The 15,129-nt window shown below is 41.6% G+C and overlaps 1 protein-coding gene across 1 annotated transcript in view; it reads left to right on the top strand.

Moving 5' to 3' along the window:
* Positions 1-15,111, top strand: part of GAN (gigaxonin) — a 53,266-nt gene extending 38,155 nt beyond the window's left edge. The window contains exons 6-11 of the mRNA XM_019505489.1: positions 112-224; positions 752-901; positions 2,009-2,145; positions 2,888-3,016; positions 13,050-13,159; positions 14,546-15,111. Of these exons, the coding sequence (XP_019361034.1) occupies positions 112-224; positions 752-901; positions 2,009-2,145; positions 2,888-3,016; positions 13,050-13,159; positions 14,546-14,727 (821 nt within the window). The 3' untranslated portion in view covers positions 14,728-15,111. The remainder of the gene's footprint in view (positions 1-111; positions 225-751; positions 902-2,008; positions 2,146-2,887; positions 3,017-13,049; positions 13,160-14,545) is intronic.
* Positions 15,112-15,129: the final 18 nt, after the last annotated feature.

Genomic DNA, 15,129 nt, shown 5'->3' with positions numbered 1-15,129 from the left:
TTTTTTTTTTTTTTTTTTTAAATGTGCTATTCCAAGATGTACCTTAAAGCCTTGTCACAATCACAGGTACGACTGCCACTTTAAAATTGCCGTATGTGCTTTGTTTTGCAGAAGGATTCTTGTTTGTGCTTGGAGGTCAAGATGAAAATAAGGAAACTTTAAGCTCTGGAGAAAAATACGATCCAGACACCAATTCGTGGAGTTCCTTGCCACCAATGAGTGAGGCAAGATCACTACCTAACTCTGTCAACACTTATTGTTCCTTTAATAAATTGGGGTCTGCAGTATTACACCAATGTTAATTTCCAGTCACTTGAAGCCTTCAGAAGCCATAGTGCAGATCACCATACTTGTGCATTTCTTTATTGCCAAGTTTGGATCAGTCATAACTGCAGCCCCTAAGTAACACCTGTTTGTTAGCAAAGAGCTAGCTTTAGAGGTGAAATGCAGAATTTCATTTCTGTTCAGAAAGTACCCTTAGTATTGTGGGTTTATTCTCCTTTGCAGAAAGCGTGTGTGCATGTCAGTAGGTATAAATAGGATACTTATGTACTGGAGAATCCTAATGGGGATGAAGGGACCACACCAGAGACCTGTGCTTTTAAATTAAAGGATAAAACTTGCTCTGGAGAAGGATACCTTTTATTGTAACTTTATTTTTAATGGAGGCAAACTGCAGTTACAAGCACGGTAGGCAGGATATGAACTTGTGAAAGTCACTGCAACGTGAATTTATTGATGTCTCTTGTAGGCACGACATAATTTTGGTGTGGTAGAAATCGATGGAATTATCTACATTCTGGGAGGTGAGGATGGAGAAAGGGAACTCATCTCTATGGAGAGTTATGACATTTATAACAAGACATGGAACAAGCAACCAGACTTAACCATGGTTAGAAAGGTAATGAGCTATAGCATAATAAGCTACATTTTAGCAATAAATGCCTTTCTAAAAATTCCTGTTGAGCTGTTTGCACTGTCTGTTACAACTTTTTCTTAAACCGAATAGTCCTCCAATGGCAGAGAGGGGAAGAGTGTGGGGTTTTTGTTTTTTTTTTTTTTATTCATCAAAATAAAACTGCTGCCGTAGTGAGAATTTTTTTATACTGTCTTGTTTGAGGTGCAGTTTATGGGTATACCTTGCTGCTTTCCCATAATGCAAACTTAATCGATAATTAATTTTAAAATACTAGAAGGAAGAAACTTGTGCTATGTGTTTTTAATGCAAAATGTCATTGTGAAAGGACAGAACAAGCTGAGAATCTATTTTATTCACCCTGAATTTTTTTAAAATCTACTTGTAGCCACACTTGAAGAAAAAGCTACTGCATCTATATCAGGCTGACTAAAACATTTAAGAACGAATTTATTATGGCTAGATCATTTGACTTCATTTTCTAAATAAAATGTAGCAATGATGTTATTTTTGTGTTATCAGTACTTTGATTCCTGCAAATTCTCCAACAAGACGGGATTATGAAAAGTAACGAGTTTTCAAAAAAGGAGAAACCTTGTATAAACTGAATAGCAGTCCTAATGCCTCCATCCGGCTGTGAAAATTGCTTTAACTTCACTCTGGCTGTACTCTTTTTACCCTTTGGTCACACATTCATAAGTTAATGAGCTGTTATAGGTTGTGGTCACCACCAAAAATTTAACACTAGCTGGGATGCCTTGGATTTTTAAGGGGCAGTTTTCAGGGACAGCTGTTCTACTATGGATATAGAGTAGTTGTAAGTGAAAATGAGGCAAGTCCATTTGAACTTGTCTTTATTCCCTTTTTTCCAAAATCCTTATAGCTGTTTCCCTTTGAGGAAAGTTTGACACAGTATTATTATAAATTACATCCTTAAATTAATTTTTCATGTTGCTCAGAATGTGCCTTAATGAAGCTGCCTAAACCTGGAGGTTTGAGTCTTTTACTGTCTCGTCTAAAATACTGAAGGTACTCCATTAACAGGATTCTGTAGATTTCAACATATATATTTTTTTATTATTTTTTTTAAAGATTGGCTGCTATGCAGCTATGAAGAAGAAAATCTATGCAATGGGCGGAGGCTCCTATGGAAAACTGTTTGAATCTGTTGAGTGTTATGACCCTAGGACTCAGCAGTGGACAGCCATCTGTCCCCTGAAAGAGAGAAGGTGAGTAAAAATGCATGTCCAGGTTAGTAGGATGTGTCATTTAAATGCTAAAATAACAAGGCCATACAAACATGACCCCAGGGTACTTCTGTTTTTAAAGAAACGAATCAAGTTTTAGCATTGCTGGCTGCATGGCAGTGGTGTAGATTCAGTAATCAACATGTGCAGTCATTTTAACTTTGATGCCTTGGTCCTTTTGTAACTCTGCTAAGCAGTTCTAACTAACACGGCTTGACAGACCTCCAGGTGGATTCCCCTGCCTTTCTGAGTCATATGGTAACATGGAGCTATTGTGCTGGGGATGTAGCCTGGGAATGTGGATATGGCCTGGGACTGAGCATTGGTGGGATCTTTAATTTATTTATTTTTTGGCTGGAAGAGTTCCTTGGGCTCTTATCAGCTACCGAACTCCATGGCATAAAATAACTTGCTCTCAAGGCACAGTGAGTGCTTTTGTGCACAGTGAGCCCAAAGCTGGCTATTGAAACATTCCTGCTATTCTGCACAATGAAAACAAAAATGGCATTGTCAGGATTGCACTTCCTACCAAACTTGAAATTTAGGACTTTGTCCCTGAATGAAAAATTGGTGCTGTTTATATTTTTGGACGATGATGTATGCACTGACCTAAATGTTACTGAACACCTGATCTGAGCATTTGAATATGAACAAGTAGGGAAATGCATGGAAGGATGTGGGTGGATATATTTAATAGTGCTTGTTTCCTTTCTTTGGCCCTCAGATTTGGAGCAGTAGCTTGTGGAGTTGCGTCAGAGCTGTACGTGTTTGGTGGAGTCAGAAGTCGTGATGATAATCAGGCCAGCGAGATGGTGACCTGCAAATCTGAATTCTATCATGATGAATTTAAAAGGTAACCAGTTCTAGCTGTAGATGGAGCATGTCTCTATTTCAGTTGCTCCTTTTATCTTTTTTATTCCCTTTTGAAGTGTAGAGTGTTGTAATGCATCCAGCTTTTCAACAAATGTCAATTCATCTTGTTGATTTTTTTTGCCTCAATGTGAGACCTAAATATTTCTTCTTGTGGCACTAAAATGCTGGTTGTTAGTCATAAGTAGCTGCTTGGAGATGTTAAATAAAAAAAACCCAAACAAACCCAAAAACAAAAACTCACACTTTACTTTAAACTCAGTGCACTCCCATGCCAGCCCAGGCATGCCCAGAAGAAGCAGCACATTACTTGGACCCAGCTCACCCAACAAATGTATATAGATCAGGCAAGTTAGTGGGGCTTTTTGGATGTTTTTATCTAATAGCTGATTGTCTCGGCTTTAGATAAGTGTCAAAAAGCCCCGTGAAGCGCCCCATCTATACAGATGCTGCAGAGCCAGGTCAAAGTAACACACTTCTGGTAAAACATATTTTTTGTTTTTTTTTTTTCTTTAAATGTCTGCAAGCAGCCAGTGTGCCTCGTTATCAATTTGTTGATCATTCAAAACTTACAAGATCTGATGCCTCCTATAGTTCTTTCTTCACATTTTAGTATGCATATGGAAAGTTTAATTACTGGAAACAAGACTGGATGTTTGCTGTTAGAAATTCTAAGAACTTCAAAGAGTATGCCAAGTGGTAATGAAAGTATGAAACTGCTCACTTGTCTGCAACTAAATAATTAGGCTTATGGTCTTCTCCAAATAAAATCACAGGAGCTAGGTTGATGTGTAGTTTTAAGCACATGCATATCATTAACTTCTGTATGAAAGTATTTTATCTACTACTGTACTCAATATATCCAAGACTTAACTTTTTAATTGAAAGACTTAAGACTTTTTCCCAGCTGTTTTACATTGACAGTTTCTACCATTTACCACTGCTTCCATGATGCTTTTATACAGCATTAGGGAAAAAAATCTCTTGCTAATATGGTAATTTAAGACTTCCAGCAATGTTGATTTTAATATATCAAACTTTCCAAAAGGATTAGGAAATCCTGACCTGTCCAAATTTGGTTGCAGAGGAGTTATCACTGCCACCTAGTGGCTTTCACACACACGTTTATAACAGACAGTTTTAAATTTGGGTTGAGTGATAAAATTTTTACAAATTATGAATTCTTACAGTAATTGACAGTAGTTTAAAGTTAATAAGATGACTTTTTGTGAAACCAGTAAAGGACAGAGCAAAGTACTAATACCTTGACTATCAATCTTCCATTAAACTGGCTTCAGTTTAAAAAAAAATCTGAGGCTTTTATTTAAAAAGAAAAGTTAATCTTTATTTTACTTGAGTAAATCCCCAGGGCCACACTTTCAAACACTGGGTTCTGGATTTTGTGAATATACCTGATTTAAGTATACATTCAGGGGCTCGTTTTGAAGTGGGATGAAGTACAAGAGCAAACTATGCCTAGCTCCTCTTATACCTTTGAAAAGGAGAATTGGTAAAAACTAGGATGAAAATTTGACCTGTTAGTTGAGTTCAGATGCTATCTTTCCCACTTCATAACTTCTGCTTCCTCTGCTGGAATATGGGGTAGCTTCAGTACTGGGAGTGGTAGCATTTTTGTACAATGGTGCCTACCAGAAGAGGGTGCTGTATTACCATCTTATGTGTTACTATTTTAGATCATAGCTATGAAGATAAGCAATCTTCATGTGTATTAGATGTGTTCAGAGTATGTAATCTGAACGTAATTTATCTTCGACATTAAAAGAATGTTATAGTCTAGGAGAATTGTATCTGTTGTAAAAGTGTTATTTATAAAGGGACTCCAATTAAAATCAAGAGGCAGAACTCTTTATAAAAACTTAAGCAGAGGTTATGTTCTTGGCAGAATGATATCTGGATCATATTACTTCGTATAAATTTTGAAACTTGCCACACACTATTAATGAAGAGAAGGCAAGTTGGATGCCCTTCAAGACTGGAAATCTTCCAGGTGTCTTACTGGTACTAAGTAGGAAGCCATATTCTGTCTCTCTCAAAACCATGGCTAAAACATTTTGTTATGTATCTTGCTTTGTTTGCAAGTGGACTCCGTCTGTCCCCATCATATTGTATGTTGTCTGTTGCATGCATTTTGGTAACACCATATAAACCAGTAACACTTTTCCCTCCTAAAGTAAACTGGGTATGTAGCATGTAGTTTGTGACACATACAAATAAGAACAATTTACTTCTAAGTAATCTATAAACTGTACCCTTAACTATTTAATACTAATTTTATTATAGGACTGTTGATTTGTTCCCACAATAATAGATCGTGTTGTGCAAGTATATGATGTAGGTGATAATGGGTTGTCAAGGAAACAGCATACCTTTTGAAGATCTCTCTGCAAAAAGTCGTACTTCCTGTAGAGGAGACAAAGGCAGTATACATCGGCATTTTCATCTAATTAAAGTACACTGATACTGGAAACACGTCTTTCCTGAGTGAAGCTGGAATAGCACAAGGATGGGGGGTGTGCCATATGACCTAGGATGCTTCTGTTGTATATGGTGCAGCAGTAGAGAGCTTTCAACATAGTACACATACACTAGTGTGTACTTCTAGAAAGCTTTTTGGCTGTTTGTATTAGATGTTGATTTGGGCTGTTTTGGTGTACTAAACTATGGAGGGCCAATTAGTGATATAGATAAAAAGTAAACCCCAGTCCTTTTCCTCCTTTAAGATGTCTAAGTGGTATATTCTCTTGGATACCAAATGCATTCCTATTTCCCTCCACTCAGCAGGCACAAAACCATTAAGGGCATTTTTATACATGCTTCTGACACAGTGCTGGGCGCTTTTAATTAGCAAGCCATGCTAATAAAAAGCTCCCGCACGTGGCACATATCAGCAGCGCAGTGCACCCCCATGCTGAAAAAATGGTGGTGGTACACTTTGAACTAAAGCTCATTGAACGTGTTTTAGTTCAGAGCATACTGCTGCCATTTTCTCAGTGTGGAGGAACACCGCGCCGCTGATGCACATGATACGCAAGGCTGCCAGTGTGTGTCAATTTAGGTGCACCAGCAGACTTGATTAATCAAATCTTCTCCCTGCATGTGTGTAAGTGCCCTAAGATGCCTAGGTTCATCAGGCACCTCCATTTTGTCCTGGTTGTGTCTATCGCACATGCTGAGAAGCAGTCTAGAATGGCTATCTCGGCATCTTTCTCCCGAAGTTTGTAATCCAGTTTGGCTTCAGGAGGGGATTGCACCAAGCAGAATTTGGAGCTAAGATCACACATGCAGAAATAAAACCCACTTGCTTTTTGGCAAAAAGCCCAGTGATTAGGGGCATTGGCTAGGAAATGAGAGCCCTGTGTGCTCAGCCCTGAACTTGCATCTCCCACATCCCAGAAAAAGTGACCCACCTCTCAGGCTATGTGCTGATGCCATAGGCCAGCATTCCCAACAAGGCTGTGAGGGCATTCTCCATTCCTCCTGTTGAAACCAGCTGGTGGGTAGAAAGAAGCTCAGGTTATGGGATCAAAAGGAGAGCATGCTTCCAGCAAGGAAGCCATCTCCAGGGAGGGATAGAAGCCTGGGTTCTGTCTCCTGCTTCCAATGCTATTTTTAAGCAATTTACATGAAATAGTCATTGGACAAAATGCAAATAGCATTGGGAGCAGGGGTCAGAACTCTGCTATTGGGTAAAAGGTGGATGAGTTGTCTGTCTTGTTGCACTGTGCTTTACATCTCTCTCCATGTTGGGATCCAGCTCATGCAAAAGTAAGCACTTTCTCACAGCCCTGAGACAGACACAGGAGCTCAGATACACCCCCAAAGGCTAACATTTCCTGCTTGGAACTGACTCTGCTTTGCGCTTGCATGCTCAGATGGGAATGGGAAAGCTGGGCATCTTACTGAGGCAGAATAGGATTGTTCCATGCTGAGGCACGCGTGCATGCATTTGGGCGAACTGGTGCATAAACTTAGACATCTTGTAGACAGGATATGGACTTAAAGGTTTCATACCATCTCACCTTCACTCATATTTATAATAGGGGCTTCCCCTTCTGCACTTTGCTGTATGACTAAGCATGCATAGAATATTAGGTGGTGTATTTGTAAGTTTTCATTGATACTGTCATAGCAGGAGAGCACATTCAGACTGGGCCCCGAAATGAGCTTAATAGAGTAGCAAAGAAAAGGGCATTGCCTGTCTTGGCTTACAAGCTCTGACTGAAATGGGAATGCAGAGTTCAGTATGTTTGTCATGAACATTGAGGTAGCTATCTGTTTGTTTCAACTTCTGCTACCTGTAACTGTCTTTATAATGTCACAGAGTTCATGTGAATAGAAACTAATGGTTATTGCCAAATTTCCAGCTCTGAACTTGGCCATCAAGTATTATTTATAAGTGCTATAATAGACGTTCATGATTAGAAATGATCGCTGCCTGCATCCCTCTCACCTTCTGTATCCTTCTAAATCCTAAATCTTATTACCCAAGAACTTGGGCTCTTGGATTATCTGGCATTGATTGGATTCCAGGAACGAGGCCTTAATTGGTTAACCCGCCTCCCTCTGACTTTGGCTAACCCAAATGATTTCAGTGCGGGTGGCTTTTTTTCCCTCCAGATTACCTCTATCAGTTACTATGAACTTTAAAATGATTGGCAGTATTCTCAGATCTCTTCACACCACATGAGGTGCTTGACACTGATCTCAACATTTAGTTGAATTCTGGCTGACCACCTATAGGAAATTTGTTTTTAGACTATGGATTGTTTAAGCACCATGTTCTGGTGTGTACTAGTTTTGATCCATTTTTAGATTTGACTTTGATTCAGACACCAGATTTTAAGTGCCTGGAGCTCCTACTGAAACCCCAGTCGTGTCAGCTCAGTCTTTCATGCTTCTGGAGTTTATCAGTTGGACGACTTGCTGTTTACTTTTGTGTGTCAGAAGGAAGTGAGGAGAATAGAGGTCATCATTCCAGAAAATGGACTGAAAGGTGAATCTGCTGCCTTTAGCATGAATATTCGGGACTTTCATGAAACATCAGGGAGTACAAATTGACTTTAAATCTTGCAAAAAAAAAGTCTTTATTCCTCCAGCATGTTGTGAAATACTGTGTGAGGAAGTTGATTTGGCTGGCGGCTTGGATTCTTGTCTCGACTCCAGAAGCTGCTGCATTTTACTGATGTGTTATGTATGCAGCCTAAACTGTATGGAAAACATCTGGATTGAAATCTCTAAGTTTCTTAGGCAGGGGCTGTGCTATTTTAGAAGTGATAATTTGCCAAACAGTTTTTCAAAAATGATTCCTGTAAGTAACTGCCACCCAGCAAACACCCTTTGAATAATGTGTGTGAAGATTAAAAAGAAAAAAAACTTGCAACAAAATATTTGGAACCAAAAAACTGCTTCCTTTAATATGCAGGTGTCTCCTAAGAAGATGCTGACATAAGAGGCTCAGGGGCAGATCCAGTGCGGGTACAACAGTGAGGACATATTCCTCTTCTGTTGCTGATCCGGATGCTCGGGAAACCCCAGAGCCTCTCCAGCTGTGGGTGTAGCTGTGCTGGGTGCCAGGCTCAGCAGGGGATAACTGTAACTGTGGTCTGGTTTCTTGATGCAATGCCTTGTCCCTGCCCTGTTCCCCCTGGCTCCCACCTGTTCCCCACAGTGCTGGTGTCCAACACTGGCCAGGAGCAGACGCAGGAAGGAGGAACCTGTGCACCACTGCTGCTGTCCCTGGCTGACAAAGCACAGGGGGGGTGGGCCAAGGGCTGCTCCTGCCCTACGCTGCAGGGGTGGCTTTGCAGGGATCTGGGCTTGGTGGGAGGCAGCAACAGCAATGTGCAAGTTCCTCCTTCCAGCACCTGCTCCTTGACAGCAGGGAACACTTGCAGGGGAGGTAGGCAGGGGGCAGTGGATTGGAGGAGGAAACTGCCTGCCATTGTTGCTGTCCCTGGCCAAGCCTGGCTCTCTGTATAGCTGCTCTCTTCAGCTCCTGGTTGGAGCGGAGCAGGAATGGCTTTGCTCCCCCTGCCCCCACCTCTCCCCTTGTCTCTAGGTCAGCTGAGGACAGCAACAGAGATCAGCAGGGGTGGGTGCCCCTCTTCGTGCACTTGTTCCCAAGCATTCCCTGCCAGCTATACCTCCAGCCCCTGTGATGTGAGGGGCAGGGTGCTGCATCTCCTTCAGTAAATCCTGGATCTGCCCCTGCACAGAGGGATGAAATGACTATCCCCAAAGTCAAATCGAGACTTTCTCAGTTAATAGTTGTTATGCAAGCCTTCCTTCCACACTGAGTACAGACTTTAGGTAGCAGATCTTGAAGGCTTGGTTTCTGTATTCTGCCTCTCTCACTTCTCTTTCAGCATTAAAAACACCCGTTCTGTTATTTGAGTTACTGCTGTTTGGATTGCTGTCTCTTTGTATTCACTTATTGCTTTAAAAAATGAAAAGCTTAAGTGTTTTTCCCCTGTTAGCTTCGACAGAAACACATTTTAGTTTTACGTGCCGTACTATATCTATCAACTCTGTCTCCTGCTGCAAAAGAAGCTGTCACCTCTTTTTCCTTGGATCTGACTTCAGCAGAACCATTTGCAGAAAATAAGCACCCAGAAGAGCAGACTTACTAAACAGTTCTTTCTCCTTCTTAAAGGTTGTGAATCTCTTGGTATACCTTATTTTCTTACTGCCCAAACAACAGGCAAATGGTCAACCTACAGCAAGCTGGAGCTTAGTCCAAAAGCTGATGAAACGTGACCCCTTGCACTTCCTGCCTTTGTTTCCTAGCTTGAACTGCTGGAAGCATTCCTGAAAAGTACATAAGTTGGTGAGGGGCAGGAAGGGGATGAGTTTTCATTAGCAATTATAGCTTCAGTTGTTGTCTAGTTGTAACATACAGTTATCTCTCAGATGCCTGCCTTGCCAAGCCAAGCAACAGCCGATTCACTGGCAGCCTTTCAGTGTTGTCGGGCTGTTTGCAGGCAATGCGAGAGGGCCCTCCTCGCCAGTGCATGTATCACCACTTGTACGTGCCCGCTGCTGCAGCGTGGCCTTTCACATTGGCCCCCATCTGCAAACGCGAGCTGCACACTGCGCTTGACTAGTCTGGAACCTGTTCAGCCGGCAGCATGGACGGCTCAGAAGGTCAAATCCAGAAGGGTGCATGATGCAGTTGGCAAAGGCCATTGATGAAGACCATTCCTTTCACTGGCATGACTGCCTGTGCTGGCCTGGCATGTGAGGAAAGCAGTAACACTGCATTTGTCATGCTGTGACCTGTCTCAACTGTGGATGTAGCCAGATGTGCCTTTTGTGAGACACTCCTGCAGTGGTCTCCTGCCTTCAGGAGCACCCTTCGGCTCCAAACCCTTCGACTGAGAACCAGCTGAAATGTGCCAGGAACCAACTCCTTCACCTGTGGTACCTCAGCTCCTTGCCCATCTCCCCCAGGCTTTGATAGCTCTTAGCAATACCATTCATTCATGGCCAAAGATATAGAACTGGCAAAAACTAAGAGGTACTTGCATGCAGAAGAGAAGCAGTCTGTTTGCAGTGGAGGGTCTTGCTTGTACGAGCTCTTGTGGGCTAGTCTGTTAGGGGTGAGTTAGGATGGGAGCACGTTTTAGAAATAGCTCAGATGTCTCTATGCTACGTTACTCAACTTCATATACAGCTAGGTCTACACTGCGCTTATATTTTAGGGACCCAGTAATCTCCTAAAAGCTGTATCAACCTGAACTTGAAGGATGAGCAGCAGTTTGGAAAGTAAATATTGTATTTATTTCTTAGTAGAGGTAGTATGTGTTTGGGGTAGTGTTATGGATTTAAAATACGCTGTCTCCCTTTCTCTCCATATTATGCTACCACAGTTGAGGTCACTGGAAGCACTTGTGCTTTGGTCTATAGGAGGGCACTACCTGAAAACCTGAAATTAGTTTAAAAGACCATGCTTCAGGTCCCATCATATAAAGCAGACTTCTAGAAGGCTGACATGGCAGTGCTGAGCAGGGGGAAGCCATCACACTAATTTTATTACACATCTCTACGCAAGGGTGGCAGAGCTTAGGGCTTGCCCTAGCCACCTATGCCCATTCACACACTCCATGCTTGGAAAGATGCCAGTGAAGATGCCTTATGGTTATTCCTTAGTGGCTTCTCGTGAGTATGCCAGAGAAGTTGAAGTCTTGAGGGGCTGCAAAAAAGGTGCCTTAGGCCAGCATTCCCCAAACTTCCTGGGGCTTATGCTCTACTGCATTGTTTTCGCACCTCTCTACTTCAGCCACCAATTTTCACCTGTGCCCCTTTTGCTTTGCTCCCAGAAGCTTTTGTGTTCCCAAAGTATGTGCCTGGCAGTTAGGGAAATGCTGCCCTAGTTCTCTGAAGTTCTTCACTGGGTAGTCCCATGTTTGGAGCAGTGGGAATAGCCTGGCCAGGACGTGCTGCTGCTCTGGTATAGACGCATCTATCAATGTGTCCAACTGGAGTTGACACTGGTTTTTAATACATTTTTAGCCCTGCCTCCTGTTCTCTGAAAATACAAATAGGATTGGTTATTTTGTCTTTGTAGAGGATGCGGAAAAATGAGCATCCATCCCTTAATAATCCCAACATTTCAAATCAGTAAATGAAGCAACATAATTACTCTACCATAACTGAATCTACCGCAGACCTACCTTGCTACAGGTTGTGCAAGAGAAACCAATACATAAATAGTAATTTAGGGTGTGTCCAGATGATTCCCCAGGAGCAAGTAGCAGTGGCACACCTGCTCACAGCAGGTTTCCCCAGGTGGGGTAGGGGAGGCTGGGGCCAGCAGCTGGTGCTGGTCCCAGCAGCCTTACCTGGGGTTCTGGAGGCCTCCCGGGGCTGCAGCCACAGCAGGAAGCCTGGCCGGCAGCCGGAGCATGGCTCTGACTGGCCAGGCTCCAGTTTTGGGTGGCGCACACTGCCACCACTTGCACTGCCCTGCTTTTTTTTTCAGCGTGGATTTGTTTGACTCCAGATCAACCCCTCTTCCACCCTCCCCCACAAGGTAGCAGTGTGGGGAACGTCTGCAAGCACGGTGTGTGGCACGGCAGACAGGGCTATGGCACCACATACTGCACGTCTGCACTCATCTGGACACGACCTTAGGAATTAAATTCTCAGTTGAAGAGGGCTCATAATTCAAGGTGATGTGATGCAGCAGCTCTTGACTCCCACTTGTACTGTGGGGCAGCTCTTGGAACTGAACAGCTAGTTCTGTTGGAAGTATGTTTTTACAGGGCTTTATACCTAGGCTGTAAAAACGTACTCTGGATAAAAGTCTGTGTAGCCTTGTAATGCAGAATAGTTTTAAAAGAAGCTCTCAAATGAGTTTAATTTGGATGTAGTGAATTGTTCAATACCTGAGAAGATGTTGAACTCTTTTGGCTGAGTAATTTGTGCACTCCTCTACCACCCCCTCTCCCAAAAGGCTTGAAGCTTGTATTCCTATAAGAGAGAAGTTTTAAAACTTACTGCTCACTTCATTAGAACCTACCCTTATAATTAACGAGTGTGTTTACCAAGGTGTTTGTGACTGGTGGCAAATAATGATGATATTTTGTCTTGGCCCACGTTTTAAAATAGGGCTGCATCATATGAGGGAAAATAGAGTATCATGGCAATTGCAAAATAAACTCCCTTGTGCGGGGCCTTTATAACAAAGTAGGGGAGGGGAAGGGGAACACGAGAGGAAAATATTCTCAAACAGTTACTCCATTCAGAATGATTTTATTCCAGAACAAAGGATCCCCATGGGGAGCTATTCTAGAAGGCCTGTGAAGATCACTTCTTTCAGTGTAGACCAGGCCTAAGGGACTTGGAGGCCCAATTCCCAATGCAGGTCTCTGCTAAAAGCCTCAGATTTTACGTGACTTTGCTTTTATTTACAGCCGATCAAACTGTTAGAAAAAACTTACAAATATTTTTGTCCTGCATATTAATCCATACACTAAAAGTGCCCTCTTTTGCAGGTGGATTTATCTAAATGACCAGAACTTATGCATCCCCACCAGTTCTTCCTTTGTATACGGAGCTGTACCAATCGGGGCCAGTATTTATGTGATTGGAGATCTTGATACAGGTTAGAGACAACACTAATAAGTTCATATTGATTGCTTTCTTACAATCTTTGAAAATACTTTTCAAAATGGTTTGAAGTTTAGAGTTAAAAAAGACACTTCAGTGTAGTTAAGATTCTGAATCTCGTTCTGCTCTTGGTTGCCCTCGAGTTCAAGGCAACAATGTTAAATTTACAGGAAAAAATAAGCAGAATTGTTTTTTAACTTTTGTACTTGAGCATCCCTTTGATTTTAAAATCCTAAAGAAAGTTTGTAAACTTGTTAGCCATTTGTTTGGCTGTCATAACAAAGGTTAGGGGAATAGACTGAGGTTAATAACATGTTCTTGGATTTTTTGCAAACAATACAAAAGCAGCCTCTTCCAAATTGTTGATAGCAACTTCTGGCACGTGGCCAGGCTGGAAATAATCTGATTAACAGTAATCCCTGGTAAAACCCTGTGGGGGAGAGGTTTGCAACAGTGTCACTGCCGCTCTGCAGTCCTAACTGTTGGGTCGGAAACAGTCCATCATTGCCCTTGACACAGAATAAGTTAGGTAGGAAACTCGTTAGATACACTTTTCAATTTTTGTGGTGTCATTTTTTCCAATTGAATTTTCCTCATTGAAAAATGTTGAATGTAATATGTAACCTTACTAGGTTACATGTTGTTGTGAAGTATCATTCACTAATAATATTTAAAACAAAATGGTAATGCCATAGTTGGGGGAAGACATGCAAAAAAAGAACATTGGTGGTTCGTTTCCAAAAAGTTTGTCTCGGAGTACTCTTAGGAATATAATGCAGAGATTCTGGGATTCATAAGCATGGCAGCATTTTTAGTGTTACTCAGCTTGGTCGTACATCTGAGAAAATGTTCAGGATTTATACCTGACAAATGCCAGTTGCTTTGCAGCTATGGTAGCTCCGACAAATGATGAAGTAAATTTAAAGGACCAAGGTCCTTTAAAGGTTCCATGACCTTTCCAGTAGAAAGGGGTTGCTAAAATGTTACAAATTCTTGTATTGGATATTGATTTGTACAGCTTACTTTTCTGGAAGACATGAACCTATGGCTTAATCTATATAGTCTTCTTATCTATATATAACAAGATATATATCTAGATATCACCAAAGTCAGTTTATCAATAGCAGAAATTAAAAAATGTGGACGGGAAAAAGATCCTTTGTGCTTTGCTTTGTTCTTCTTAATTCAGACACTTCTCAACTTTACTTTCTTTGAAATCCCATTTAGAAATGGATAGCATCAGTCTTTCTGCTTCCATTTAGCCTGGAGAAATAATGACCTTGTTAGACTTTAAACTATTTGAGAGTTGCGGTGTAATTTAAAGTACAATGTATTTCTCTTTTCCCTCCCTCCCTCCCTCTTTTTTCAAACCTAACTCCAGGTACAAATTACGACTATGTCAGAGAGTTTAAAAGGAGCACGGGAACTTGGCACCGCACAAAACCATTATTTCCATCAGACCTTCGCCGCACTGGCTGCGCAGCCTTGCGGATTGCAAACTGCAAGCTCTTCCGACTGCAGCTTCAGCAGGGATTGTTCCGCATCCGTGTTCCTTCTCCGTGACCAGCCTTGCAAAAGGGGAGGAGACTGGAAGAGCCTGCCACGGTCCACCACAACATAGCTTTACATAAGGAAAAAAAACAAAGATATTGCAACTGAAACTTATACTGTAATCTGTGCTTTGGTATGGTAACTTTTTGTTTTTTAAATGCTTCAAAGCTTGAGTCTTGGTTCTTGTTTTTGGGGGGAAAATAACTATAAAAACAAAATGAATAAAAAAACACACACACACAAAAAAACCCCAAAAACCTGTGACCAAGAAAACTCCTTCAGTTCTAACTGTTCAGAGAATAACCTCTGCTAGGGAAGGAGTTTTTGTGTCAGAAAGAGGTGGGGCTGGGTATTACTGCGGCAAAATCTACTGAAAAGTAAACAAAAAAATATATATATATATATATAAAAATA

This window comes from Gavialis gangeticus, unplaced genomic scaffold (genome assembly GCF_001723915.1).
Source record: "Gavialis gangeticus isolate Ggan-Ray unplaced genomic scaffold, GavGan_comp1, whole genome shotgun sequence".
NCBI classification, from domain to species: domain Eukaryota; kingdom Metazoa; phylum Chordata; order Crocodylia; family Gavialidae; genus Gavialis; species Gavialis gangeticus.
This window is presented reverse-complemented; position numbering and strand designations above follow the sequence as displayed.